This window comes from Anser brachyrhynchus (genome assembly GCF_964034855.1).
Source record: "Anser brachyrhynchus genome assembly, chromosome: 1".
In the NCBI taxonomy this organism is placed as follows: domain Eukaryota; kingdom Metazoa; phylum Chordata; class Aves; order Anseriformes; family Anatidae; genus Anser; species Anser brachyrhynchus.
Window position 1 is genome coordinate 95091361 of NC_137694.1, and position 13608 is coordinate 95104968.

The window sequence follows — 13608 nt, forward strand, 5'->3', positions numbered from 1 at the left end:
ATGACGTGCATGACTTCAATTATCTATGGTAGTGAAAGAGAATTAATTTAAATCCTATTTTCTACAGTGGCACTTAATAAGAATATTAAGCTGACAGTGGATACCCTGGATTTGAGAAGGTTTGGCCTGTGGAGAAGTGATGGTGGCTGTTCAACAATAATTTTCCTTTGGTTGTCTGTGGATTATGTAGAAAAGATTGAAACCCAATTGGGAAAGCGTGTTATCAGCAAACCATGTGAGTAATCGCTTTCCCTAAACACAATGAAAAGGTCTAGTACATGTCATGGCAGTAACCCGGTTATTTTACAGTTGCACTTCTGGAATATTAAGGAAAACCTATAGCTTTTTAAAGACAAAAATTGGTCAGTTTTGCTTTTCCAAATATGAGTGTAACGAGACATCTTAGAAGAAAAACCCCAGAATAATGTGATTCAAAATCACTGCTACATAAATAAATAAAATAAAAGATCTTGCAACATCGTTCAATTTTGTGTGTGAAGGCCTTTAAAAACTAGTCATGTGTAAAAAGTATCTCTCTCAAAAATAAATGGGATATGATAAGTGTCCTTACTCACTTACTATGAGTAGTGTATATGCTAGAAGAATGGCATGGCAGATAAATGTTGATTTGGTTCTTTGACAAGACTGTCAATGCAATCGCATTATTATTGGAGAAAATTTTGACTAGATGCCAAATGGGATGGTTAGTATGTAGGTTCTTATAGATTAGCTCTATTTGTTTTTTTGAGGGTGAAGCTCTGTAAGAACTGAGTATAACTTTTGCTCAATTATTCAGAGTGTTTGAATCATGCCATGTTTTTACATTAGCAAAGTCATTACAAAATGACATCTAACAAAATTATGATGTTAGAGTTGCCTTTGTGAAATTTAACAGTACTTTTACCCTGTATAGTCACTACCTCTATAAAGATAAAATGTATGTAATCCTAACTTTACGTAAGGAGCAGAAGTTCTTTGACATGAGACACTGAGTGAAGTTTTAGCAGTGAGTTACCTTTACTTTTCTAGATCTGAGTTTATCAAAGTTACTGGTAGTGTGTATAGACACAGCTCCCAGTGAAATGCGTGGAATCTAAGTATGAAGCTGTGGGACCCTTTTTAGTATTAGGTTTATATACCTTGATTACATTTTTGTTCTGGTGGAAACCTTCAGGAATGATTAAATTTCTATGCTTGAATGTTTTAAATACGCATTAATGTAAATCTTCTGAAATGAATGTAGACACAGATCAGTGGTAGTTTTACAGATTGTGTAAATGGTTGCCACAGTTATGCTCTGCTTTCTTAGTGTGTTAATATTAGAGAAAAATATATCACACCAGATCAAACAACTTCAGGGGGGAAAGCTGCTGCAGCTCCATGTCTCCCAGCTCAGTCGGTAGCAAGGCTGAAGATGTAGTCCCAGCAGGCATGCCCACATACACACCACATATATACACAGTTGACAGTGCATACTACAGACAGACACAGAGTGTTCATACAAACACAGACACCAGTAACAGTCTCATCCTGTTTCCCTCTCTGTCTGAGCAGGGTGGAGGCCCGCTAGTGACCTGACCTCCCCTATCTGCTCCTCTGGCCTTGTGGAGCTGGGCCTTTGATGGGCTGATGGCCTTATGGTGAGCCCAGCAAGGATATTGGTTGGGCTCCTCCTGCTGTTGTGCTCCTCTGTGGGTGTGCAGGCAAGCATTTATCACATAACCTAATTGTTGATAATAACCATTCTCTCCTTTTTCCAGCCAAATCTAGCGAATTTGTTTTTCTTGAGTTGTCCCGACCACTCACTGAAGAAGAAGAAGCCAGGCTGTCTGAATTAATTGCAGACATAAGCAAGAAGAACAGAGCACCGGATCTCCCTGAATTTTTATCTTTGAAGCAAGCCTTACCCTTGTTTAAGGACCTGTCTCCTGAAGAAAGCTCTTTTATGAGTTCCAGTAAAGATCTACTAAAGCAATGTGTGACAAAAGAGAATACCTCATATGCTCATGAGCCTGCATTTCAGGTTAGTGAGTAGCTGTTGCTTGATTCATCACTACTTGTTGGTATTTGCATATTCCAGTAAGTTTTAGATCAGTTGGGTGCAGAAAATAAGTTTTATTTATCCATAGCATAAAAAAACAACACAAATATTATTTGTTATTTCTCACAAGAGGCAAGATTTGCAATGAACTAGATTGTATGCATGAAGGAATAATGTATAGACCTCATCTGTAAGTGGCAAATACTGAAGCTTTCAGTTCACTTATAGTTGCGTAAGCTTAGAACCAATAGGGATTCCCTGCCCTTGTGGTGTCTCCAGGGCAGCAATGTCAATAGCAGTGGAGCCATTTTTCAGTTGAGGCAGAAGTGAATGGGTGCAGCAGAGGAGGAGCTGTGTATCTTACTCATTCTAGACACCTCTAGACTTCCCTGTGGGGGCTTCATAGCTTGAAATGTTAAATGATTCCTAAGGCTGCTAAGGAGTTGGGGCTGTGCATGCTCCCTTTGAATAGTTAGATGTCTCAACACAACCCCACATCATTGTCAATTCAGATATTGTTATATGTGTTTATTCTCATCAGTAAAAAGCACAGAGACAACGCATCAATCGGTGTGAAACTTGGAACTTAAAAGTAAAGCTGCTCTGCTTCCAGTTCAAATCTGTATTGCTTCAAGGCGAATTGTTAACTAGATTTTTAAAGCTTCCAAGAATACACAGCTCCTAGTAAGGCAGTTTGATATTTCTCTTCCATCACCCTTTCAGGCCCTGTTTCTTCTCCAAAACTAATTCTGCCTCAGTTGGCTGAGTAATGCATATAAAAAGTTTAAGAGAGTGGTTAGAAATAGATGAAGACCTGTCACTATATTCAAGGGACATAGCTTTTTTTTTTTTTTTTTTTCTGTCTGAGCACTGGCACATTTGTCTAAATACTTGTTTAATAAGTAGTTATACTTCTGCATTCCGGCAAGGTTCCTCTTCAGTGATGCAGTGTAGTCCTGTGGGCTTCAGGCTTGATTTTTCTGTGTTCTGTGTTACATATCAAGTTGATTGATGCTTTTTATTATTGCTTTTTTTTCTGGTAGAAATCAAAACCAAAAGTGGCCAGGCCCAGTTATGCCCTTGCAAATAAGCAGAGTAGTGGTTGCTATTCTATCTCTCTGTCCTCTGCACTGAACGAAGAATGGAAAGAAGTAAGAGAAACTGGAGCAGTTAAGAAGTATGTATCTTTCATTTTAATGAGAAGATGAAGATAGAGCAAATTGATTTAAAAAGTTGATGGAATGAAAGCTCTGGCATGTTCGAGTTGATTTGAAAGTGTCATGTGAAAGTTGTTAATAGAAATTTAAAATATCATTAAATGTAAACGTACCTATTCCTGTTTCAATCCTAATAGTTAACAAACAAGATAGATGTTATAGGATGAAAAGAAAAAGAATCTCATAGAAGTTAGGGAATACAAGAACTGTGACTGCAAGGTCATATCATGGATGCATCAGTGGGAGGGTAGGGACTTAGTGGCCTCTGTGAGTGTCCACTAAGTCCATATCACAGCAAAATGACTGCTAACTTAAGCTGAGTTTTTTTTTTCTCAAAAAATGTTTTCTTTCACTGTTCTGTTGCATTTGATCTATGTATAACTAGTTGGTCATACAGTTCACTAGTTACTACAGGCCCTTGGTTAACAAAAGACAAGCGAAAATAAGCACATGAATGTGTAATGCAGCAAGTTAGTAACAGAGTGCTGACATGCCTAGTTCTGTATGCACTACCTTGTTAGTTAACGTACTTCTACTATGGCAAGTATTAGTTAAATAAATTACTCTGAAGAACTCTTGCCTTATGCTCTCACTGTTTTTGCTGGCAGTTGTGTTGGTTTCTGTATAAGAGCTTTTCTGCAATAGCACAAATGCTCAGTTTGTGATCTAAATTAAGTAATATGGTTGTTAATCTAGACCTTTTTTATACATTGTAAGTGTTGAGGTAACTAGGGTAGTTTCAAACCACTTACAGTACATATGTTGTATGGTGCATAAACCCAAGTTTCTTGCCTGAGAATGGGGGAGTCCTTACTGGAGTCTTAATGAACAGAAAATTACTGTTCATTCATACCTTTTGAGAGTATGTCCCCTAGTATTTCTTCCCATTTTGTATAACCATTTTTAAATTACTTTTATCAAAAGAAAAAAAAAGGTGAAGGTGAAAAATAGTTTCCTTTTTAAAAGCTTTCTCAAAATTCTAGTGTTCTAGTGTGCAGTGTAAACACACACTTTCATAAACACTCTTAGTATTGGGTGAAGGGCTTTTGAGGTAGTTAATGGTTTTAAGAACTAGCATTTGTTTTCTAGAAACTATTTTCCATGTAGAACAGCCATACTAGGAAGTGTCAAGTAAAACAGTAAAACGTTTTTTTTTCCTGTTATAATGTGATTTTTGTTTTCTAGTCTGATTGTTTATCCACCCCCACCTGCAAAAGGAGGACTAGGAGTCACAAGAGAAGATCTAGAGTGCTTAGAATATGGAGAGTTTCTTAATGATGTCATCATCGATTTCTATCTTAAGTAAGTAATCAGAGACTTAATTCTCCCCTTCTTCCTCAGACTTGATCTGGACTTAGCTGTAACTGTAAATATCAGTCACTAAATATGCTATAACAGTTTAAAAAGAAACAGTATGATGACGTGGTAAGTTTGGCTTTTTTAAAAGTTTTTGTGTACTCTTAGCAGTTTTATCTGTTTCAATTTCATTCTCGTTGGCCCTCAAAAGGGCTGTGATACAATCTAGACAGAAAAGCTGGAGAAGAAAAAAGGCTGCATGGGGACCTCACAGAACAGAAAGTGCTGAGCAGTTTTCATCAGGCAATTGAGCAAAGCAGAGGGTCTGTACTACGTAGTTTATTTACTACGTTTGCATGAAATTAAGTATTCTCAGCTATTCTTTGCAAGAGTTCAGGGATTCTTCTGATACATGGCTCCTGCAGAAAGGAACATAGCTAATACTTCTTGAGGAAGTTGTGGTTGCCTTACCAGCTTCATGCCATCCTACTTAAGTTACTTGTGAAAGAACTGGCATTGTAGGCCACCGTTCCTTAAAGCTGAGATTCATTTTCCTTGTGCTGACTTAAACCTAAGCAGAATTCTGGCTTTTTTGAAGGTTGTCTGCAAGAATTTCATTTAGCTTGGCATCCAGCATGGCAGTAGTAACTGTAACCAATAACAAGCCAGATAAAACTTCTAGCCTAAAGGAATGGGAAAGGAAACGTGTACCAGAGTGTTTTGATGTAGTTTTACAGTGAAGCCTTCCTGTATTCTGTTCTAAACTAAAATAAATCACGTAGTGTGACCCTTGCAATAGCTAAATCTCCTACTTACCAGAAAAAGGAGATTTGAATAAGGAATTTAATGCAATTATTGCAGAAAGCCCTCTGCTTTTTAAATTTCTTAAACTTCTTCCCATATTGTCAGTTTTCATTGAGTTGTGAGCTGTATGATAGATAAACGACAGTGTTACATAAGTCATCAGGTGAAGCTGGAGGCACCTTGTGTAGTGTGACTAAAGTTTTGAGAGCTTTGGCCTTCTAGGATTACAGAGTAAACACGCAAGATAATGTTGATAGTAAAATGGTCAACAGTAAAATAATAAAAACTGAGTTCCTGAATGTATGTCTCAACTTTCACGTGCATAACCTATAGAAGTAAAATGGAAAATTTCTACTACTAACCTGTTCTATGCTTTTTGAAAATGCAGAAGTATAACACTGCATAGGCTTATATTTGGCCAGATTTTTAATTGTGGCTTAGTTGAAAAGCCTAGAAACATAACTCTGAAAATAAATGTAGCAGCACTGATACCAGAGCACAAACCTGTGATAAAAGTACCTGTGTTCTTAGTAGCTGTTTGGGTTTTACATGGTGTCCATCCATGTGCCTGTTTACAATAGAGCAGACAGAAAAGTTTGGCATGATTAGCAGCTATGAAGACAACTGATAATAAGTATAATCTGAGTTTGCTAAATCATTAAAATAATTGTTCTTGTTATTATCAGTAATGATACTTTCTAGAAAGGGAATATAACAATTTCCTTCTTTTTTCTTTGGTAGATACCTGTTGTTGGAGAAGGCTCCAAAACATCTTGCTGAACGTACACACATATTTAGCAGCTTCTTCTATAAGTGCCTGACCAGGACAGAAAAGAACTCCGAGGGAGATCCCAAAGTTTCGTAAGTTAATTTCAGATGGCATACTGACCAGAAGTAAGCTATTTGTTGCTGCTATTCAGATGTTCAACAAGATTGTCCCCAAATTAGCACATAAAACAGTAATCAGTGTTCTCCAAAGGACTAGTGGTTAAATGTTGTAGCTCCCTATTTAAGCATTCTTGTGTTTTTCATTAAAATCTGTACGCAATTTGTACAGAGTAGGAATAAAAGTGTTATCACCTTTCTCCAACTTTGAGAGTCTTCGCTTTAGGCAATTACTTTACAGGTTTTGAACATTTTATTATAAACTCAGAGTTTTGCAAGGTACCACGTAATTTTAAGAAGTTGTACATCTAGAAATATTTTTACATTTACCACATAATTCATGCTACATATTAGTAATAAATTACTGTCCAGTATTTTACTAAGAATTTTTTCTTGCACATCAACTGTATACATACAGATTTTTTTAAACTTTAACATGCCAGAGTTGTACAGTTTCACAAAAAGTTGTCAATAAGAGCTTAAGAACCCTGTATTGCTTTGTGCTTCCAGCTAAGTCTGTAGAAGGGGTGGGACTGTCTCTAGCACGCTTGCAGTTTCTTCTCAACACTGGTGTTTAAGAGTGCAGCTTCTTGGAGTGATCGTCTGCCAAATGTTTTCATATTGTTTTCATCACTCCACTTGTCAAAGTTTTGTTGTTTTTTTTTTTATCCCTGATCTGATTTTTTTTCTATTAATGAAGTCCCCATTTTTTTCATTCTTTTGGTGAACTAGGGCACTTGCAGAAAGAGGAGTGCCATCTTGTTTCTGTGTCACAGTCATTGCTGGGTGAAAGCTATGTTAAAGGAAAAATGCGACTTCTCAAGTATTTTCAAAGAAGTCTCAAAAATACAAGAAGTTGTGCTTCTAAGAATGTCTCCCATCAGTTTAAGTGCCTGTCTTCTGACCCTGAATGTTCTGGGGTGGAGACAAAATGGTCCATGTTAAGAAAGCTATTGTGCCTTGGTCTGATTCCTTTTACAAGGCTGGACTGTCCATAGCCTTCTCATGGAACTAGACTGACACGTAATTCACTGTATTTCAAGGCCTGTAGCCGTTCTCAATCAGGAGATACATTTGGAAATTCTAGTTTTGTGTTTGGGTTTAGTTACTTGGGCTTAATGTCCTGCTGGTATATTTTTTCTGTCAGAGAAATATCAAGAACAAATGGAAAAAGCATATAGGCATTGGGAATATGTAGGAGTGCTAATCCATGTACCTCAGTCTAGCTGAAAAGAACAAAAGTGAACAGTAATTGTCATTTGGTTTCTGCAGAGCGGCACAAAGAAGACACAAAAGAGTAAGAACATGGACTCGCCACATAAACATCTTCAATAAAGATTATATCTTTGTGCCTGTGAATGAGGAGTAAGTCTCTGTGTTTTAGATACCTTTTCTGATATTTAAAGACTTAAATATTTGAATGTTGTGATGATATAAAGATTTATGGCGGTAGACTTGGATAATTGGAAATGAGCACATTAGATTTTGAAGAAGTAATAGCAAAGTGTGGAATGAGTAATTTTGAAGTCTTTTCAAAAGTTATTTATTAATTATAATTTTCAGTAAACTATTCATATTTTTTCTTGGTTTTACTGCAAATTGCTTTTATATATTTCAAAATAAATTGCATATCATTGTGACGATTCCCATGCAAGATTTATTTCCATAAAGAAATCCCAGCAACTCATGGTGTTATTGGTAAAAGGAGCAGGAGGAGTACTGTACCTAGGCCTGGCTGAATAACTGTCCTGCACGTGGAAGCTCCAGCAAAGCTGAATAGTAATTGAGAGTTGCATACGTTAAATGGCTGCAGAAAAAGATAAAGCTAGAGGCATGCCACACCCTCAGCTATATTCAAAGCTGAGATTACCATCAGAGATTATTTTATTACCTTATTTTATTTACAGTGGGGTGGATGATAAGGGAATTATAGTTTGCTGTGGAAGAAATTAATTTTTGGAGTTACACCATAATGCAAGGTAAAAAGTGATTGAGAGGATTTGTGTGTGATGCCATGAAGTAACATTGCAACACCAGTTACGTGTTGTCCAACAGTTGTCTATGAGCTCTCAATGTTATAAAAGTTTCTCATATCCTTTTCAGAACCAAATGTTATAGAATTTTGACATTTTTCCCCCCTCTCCCCATTGCTGGGCAGGTCTCATTGGTACATTGCAGTTATCTGTTTTCCTTGGTTAGAAGAAGCTGTATATGAGGAGTGTCCCCATCAGAATTCACTTCAACTATCTCCGCTTCAGTCAGAGAAGGAGAGTGAGAACACTGTAACTGCTTCGGTGTTGGCTTTTCCTGAAGAAGAAATGGATGCAAACAGAAGTTTATTCTCAAAAGGTAAATAACCTAGAAGAAAATTATGTTAAGTTTTGTATAGTTCTAATAGTTTCTTAATCCTTGAGGGAGAGATATAATATTTCACAAAGTATCTTTCATGTTAAGATAGATGTAATATGTTTTTGTATTACCATGCATAGTAAGGATTGCACTGCATTCTTTTTGCCTGCAACTCCAGAAAATAATGGAAGGGACATGTAAAACAGTGGCTCAGATCCCATCGTGAGTGGATAGTTCTTGGGTTTCAGTAAGAACTTTATCAGGAAGGGACGCCCATAGTAAATATGCTATTCAAACATTCAGAAGGGAAGGAAAATTAGTTTATATTTTATTCTGTTTTTGAATGCTAATAATCATGAATTTGAAAATGAACATATTTCAGTTAGGAAATCTTTTCTTAAGACTTAATACGTTTGTTCTTTTGTACTAGGTGGCAATGAAATTGCTGCTTCTGCCTCAGCCCTGGATTTAGGTATTTCTAAAGTAAGTGCCTTTTTGTGCTGACAGAGGAAACATATTACTCTATTTCTGAAGGCTCTGAGACTTGACCAATGATTTTGCATTATCCTTTTTGCAGCTGCTGTTGTTATTTGCATGGCCTGCAGCATGTGCAAGGCACTTTGAATTAGCCTGGCATCTTCCTTTACCTATCTATGTTGCCTGTGTTATGGTTTCACATTTTAAAAAATCATTTCTTAGCAGTTTCTCTCTTTCTGAAATGGGAGTCTTTCTGGCTTTACCTTTAAATCTGTAAAGACACTTGGGTTTATACTTGTTGTAAGTTTTATAAGGTTAATTTTATTTTCTCTTCTCCCAGATCTCCCTGAGTAGTTCCAAAAGGCAAATTTGTAAAAGGTATGTTTCTGTTTTCATAGTACTTTTGTATCATTAAAGGGCTTATTAAGAAATTCTGCAGTGATTGATTCAGCTCTTTGTCATACAGCTACAAACGTAGGGACTTGTCTGGTTTTTGTTTGTTTGTTTGTTTTTGTGTATTTGTTCAGCTATTAATGCTCTTGTTAAGCCGTATTGAAAAAAAAAATCTTTGTGTTGGTAGTAGAAGACTTAACTGATCTTTTTGTTGTTGTTTACAGGCCTTGTATACTGATTTTTGATTCTTTGAAAGCTGGTTCTGTGCAGACCACAGTTCAGGTTTTGAGAGAGTAAGTAACTACAGTTTCTATTAATGAGAAAGAGATGCTGCTGGTCATATTTCTATGTTCAAAATGCTTTTCTCTATAAAGATGTATATTTCTGTTGCTAAAAGAAAACCCATAAACAGCCACAACAATGTTGTAACAGCATTACAGAGATTTGTGCCAGAAACCTGTCTTTGTTCTGCAACCCTAGGTATAATGCAAAAATTGTAAAGTGAACAGTCTTTTTGAAATTGCAAGTAAATAATAATTAAAAGTAGTTTTTTCCCCTCCAGTTCAGCAATGGAAGGTGTTTTTAAGATGCCATACCAATGCTAAAAACAGTGGGATAATCACCTTTATTGACCAGCTAGCCATGCTGCGTTGAATGCATCCCAAAATGTAGTTTACCCTGGCTGTAGTTACCTGTAGTTTACTTTGGCTGCTGGGGCACCTTGTTGGCTCATACTGAGCCCGCTGTCAGCCAGCACCCCCAGGTCCCTCTCTGCACAGCTGCTCTCCTGCCACTCGTTTCCCAGTCTCTACCTGTGTTCGGCATTACTCTGTCCCAGGTGCGGCATCTGGCATTCACCTTTCAAGAACTTCATGCTGTTGATGATTGCCCAATGGTCCAGTCTAGATCCCTCTTGCAAGGCCTCTCCTCCCTCCAGAAAGTCAACATCAACTCCCAGTTTAGTATCATTGGCAAACTTGCCACTCCTGCATCCAGATCACTGATAAAAATGTGAAAAACAGCCCTAGAACTGAGACCTGGGGAACACCACTGGTGATCAGCTGCCAGCCAGATGCAGCCCCATTCACTACGAGTCTTTGAGGCCTACCGTGGAGCCAGTTCATCATCCAGTGTAGCGTGTACTTGCTCATCTCACAGTTGGACAATTTGTGCAGAAGGATACTGTGAGGTGACAGTATCAAAAGCCTTAGTAAAATCCAGAAAAATATATCCGCTGCTTTCCCTTTGTCCACTAAGCAGGTGATCTTATCATGGAAGGATATCAAATCACTGAGACAGGATTTTTCTTTTGTGAACCTTTGTTGGCTGGGCCTGATGATTGTGTTATCCTTGAAGTGCCTTTCAGTGGTAACCAGGGTAATCTCCATAATTTTTCCAGGTATTAAAGTTAAACTAAGAGGTCTGTAATTTCCAGGGCCTTCTCTTGTGTTCTTCTTGTAAATTGGGATAACATTGGCTAGTTTACAGTCTCAGAGGACCTCCCCAGACTCCCAGGACCTTCGGTATGTAATTGAGAGGGGTCCTGCTATAACATCTGCTAACTCCCTCAGTATTCTGGGATGAATTCTATTAGGCCCAGTGGACTTGAGAACATTCAGCTGATACAGCCGGTTCCTTACAGTTTCAGTGTCAATAAATGGGAAGTCGATGCACTCAGTCGATGGTATTATGTAAGGGCTATAATGGTGCAATTATAACTGAAGTTATTCGAAAGGTGAATTCTAAATTTTTAATGGTCTAATTTTTTTAGGGTAGAAAAATACTGCTGGCTTCTTAGGATGAACCCAAGAAAAGTCTGGGTGATAGCCAGGAAAGACTACTTGAATTCTTCCTTAAGCTCAGTTTTTAAAACATCGTAGTATCCTAAAAGTTTGAAAAAACTCAGTGCAAGTGACTTTTTTTATTATTTTAAATAATTCACACATATTTTCCACTTTGTGTATTGTATTATTATGTGGTAAAGCTACATCTGAGTGTGATAGAATATTAAGTAGTGGAAATTTTGTTGTTCCTTGTATGAATTTCTTTGGCAGATTCTGTGAAAGAAAATGATTAAAGCTATTTTAGCATTTTGTCCAAATATGGAACAAGATGGAGAAGCATTTTGTTCAAAATGTATTGTCCAAAGTATTTTGTTCAAATATGGGACAATATGGAGAAGTATCCCAAAATGCATTGAACTTAGTCTTTTTTTTTTTTTTTTATAGGTACCTTGAAGTGGAATGGGAAGCTAAACGAAAAACACGTCGGGAATTCAGTAAATCAACAATGATTGACTTCTGTCCCCGAGTGCCTAAACAAGATAACAGTAGTGATTGTGGGGTGTATTTGCTGCAATATGTGGAAAGCTTCTTCCAGGTACTAATGGAAGCTACCTTCCCTTTTCCCCAAAATTACCTCAATCATCTATTTCTTAGGGTAATACTCAGATAGAAAACTTGATGCTCAGCCTCTAAAATTGTCAAAGGCATCTGAGGAAAAGATAAAACCCATTCTTCATGTAGTAGCAGGGTGTCTTTGTATCTGGAGCACAGACAATTTCTCCTGTGTTTCTTAGGCAGGCTTTTCTGACTCCGTGGTTTAATACTGCATTTACATTGAAACATTTAAGATCTGTAACTATATGGATGTATTTGGATCCTATGTAGTTTACACATTTCTGGCCTACAGGTGGTACAAAGACGTATTGCCTGTGCAGGTCCTCTTGTAGCCTCTTGAACTTTGTTCAGCTTTCCCATTTGCCTTTGACTGTCTCTGTGCAGACAACTGCTTCTGCAAAGAGGAGGTGGGATCCTGAAGAGAGAACGCACAGAGCTAAGGGAGCCTCTCTTTCCTGTTCAGCACATACCTTTAAACATCTGCAGCCACTGGGCTTCAGACATTGTCTTTAGAATCTCCCAACTGTTCCTCCCTCTGATCAGTTCACTGCCCTCTTGCTCTGTCCTTGGAATGGCTGACCTTGTCTTATGCTTATATCTGTGGTCCGCATTCTGGCTGAGAGTTCTGTACATGGAAAGCCTGGCGTGAGGCATTGGCCAACGGACGGATTTTCTTCTGCAGTAGAACAGGTCGCCTTTCCAAAGCACCTCTACGTTAATGCACACAGTGTGTAGAATAAATTGTTGCACAGGTTGCCCAGAGGAAACATTCAGAAGCCATCTTGATACAGTCACAGAATCACAGAATGGTTTGGGTTGGAAGGGACCTTAAAGATCATCCAGTTCCATCCCCCCGCCCTTCCCTTCCATGGGCATGGACACCTTCCACTGGATCAGGTTGCCCAAAGCCCCATCCAACCTGGCCTTGAACACCTCCAGGCATGGGGCATCCACAGCTTCTCTGGGCAGCCTGTGCCAGTGCCTCATCACTCACTCACGTGAAAAATTTCTTCCTAATGTGTATCTAATCTAAACCCTACCCTCCTTTAGTTTAAAACAAGTTATCCCTTGTCCCACCATTACACTCCCTGATAAAGAGTCCCTCCTCAGCTTTCCTGTAGGCCACCCTTAAGTACTTGAAGGTCACTGTAAGGTCTACCTGGAGCCTTTTCTTCTCCAGGCTAGTTAACCCCAACTCCCCTAGCCTGTCTTCGTAGGAGAGGTGCTTCAGCCCTCTGATCATCTTCATGACCCTCCTCTGGACCTGCTCTAACAGGTCTATGTCTTTCCTGTGCTGGGGGCCCCACAGCACTCCAGGTGGGATCTCACAAGAGCAGAGCAGAGGGGGGCAATCAGCTCCCTCACCCTGCTGACCACGCTGCTTTTGATGCAGCCCAAGATACGGTTGGCTTTTTCTGGGCTGCAGGCACACCTTGTTGACTCATGTTGAGCTTTTCATCCACCAGTCCAAGTCCTTCTCTGTGGTTCTCATCTCTATCTGCTCGTCACCCTGCCTATATTTGTGCTTGGGGTTGCACCAGCCCAGGTGCAGGACCTTGCATTTGGCCTTGCTGAACGTCATGAGGTTCTCTCAGGCCTGTCCAGGTCCCTCTGGATGGCATCCCTTCCCTCCAGCGTGTCGACTGCACCACACAGCTTGGTGTCATCCGTAAACTTGCTGAGGGTGCACTCAATCCCACAGTCCATGTCACTGACAAAGGTGTTAAACAGCACCTGTCCCAAACTG

At 38.7% G+C, this 13608-nt stretch overlaps 1 protein-coding gene across 12 annotated transcripts in view; it reads left to right on the top strand.

The window, feature by feature from the left end:
- The window catches only part of SENP7 (SUMO specific peptidase 7), a 49282-nt gene that overhangs the window by 32046 nt on the left and 3628 nt on the right, over positions 1–13608 (top strand). For 11 of the 12 annotated variants that reach the window (XM_080578495.1, XM_080578499.1, XM_080578491.1 and 8 more), the window contains 11 exons: positions 68–235; positions 1761–2023; positions 3085–3218; positions 4444–4560; positions 6100–6219; positions 7516–7608; positions 8402–8592; positions 9023–9075; positions 9410–9447; positions 9687–9755; positions 11691–11841. In XM_080578495.1, coding sequence (XP_080434621.1) covers positions 68–235; positions 1761–2023; positions 3085–3218; positions 4444–4560; positions 6100–6219; positions 7516–7608; positions 8402–8592; positions 9023–9075; positions 9410–9447; positions 9687–9755; positions 11691–11841 — 1397 coding nt within the window. Of the gene's footprint in view, positions 1–67; positions 236–1760; positions 2024–3084; positions 3219–4443; positions 4561–6099; positions 6220–7515; positions 7609–8401; positions 8593–9022; positions 9076–9409; positions 9448–9686; positions 9756–11690; positions 11842–13608 lie in introns of those variants that run through there. The other variant, XM_080578492.1, reaches the window with a different exon arrangement.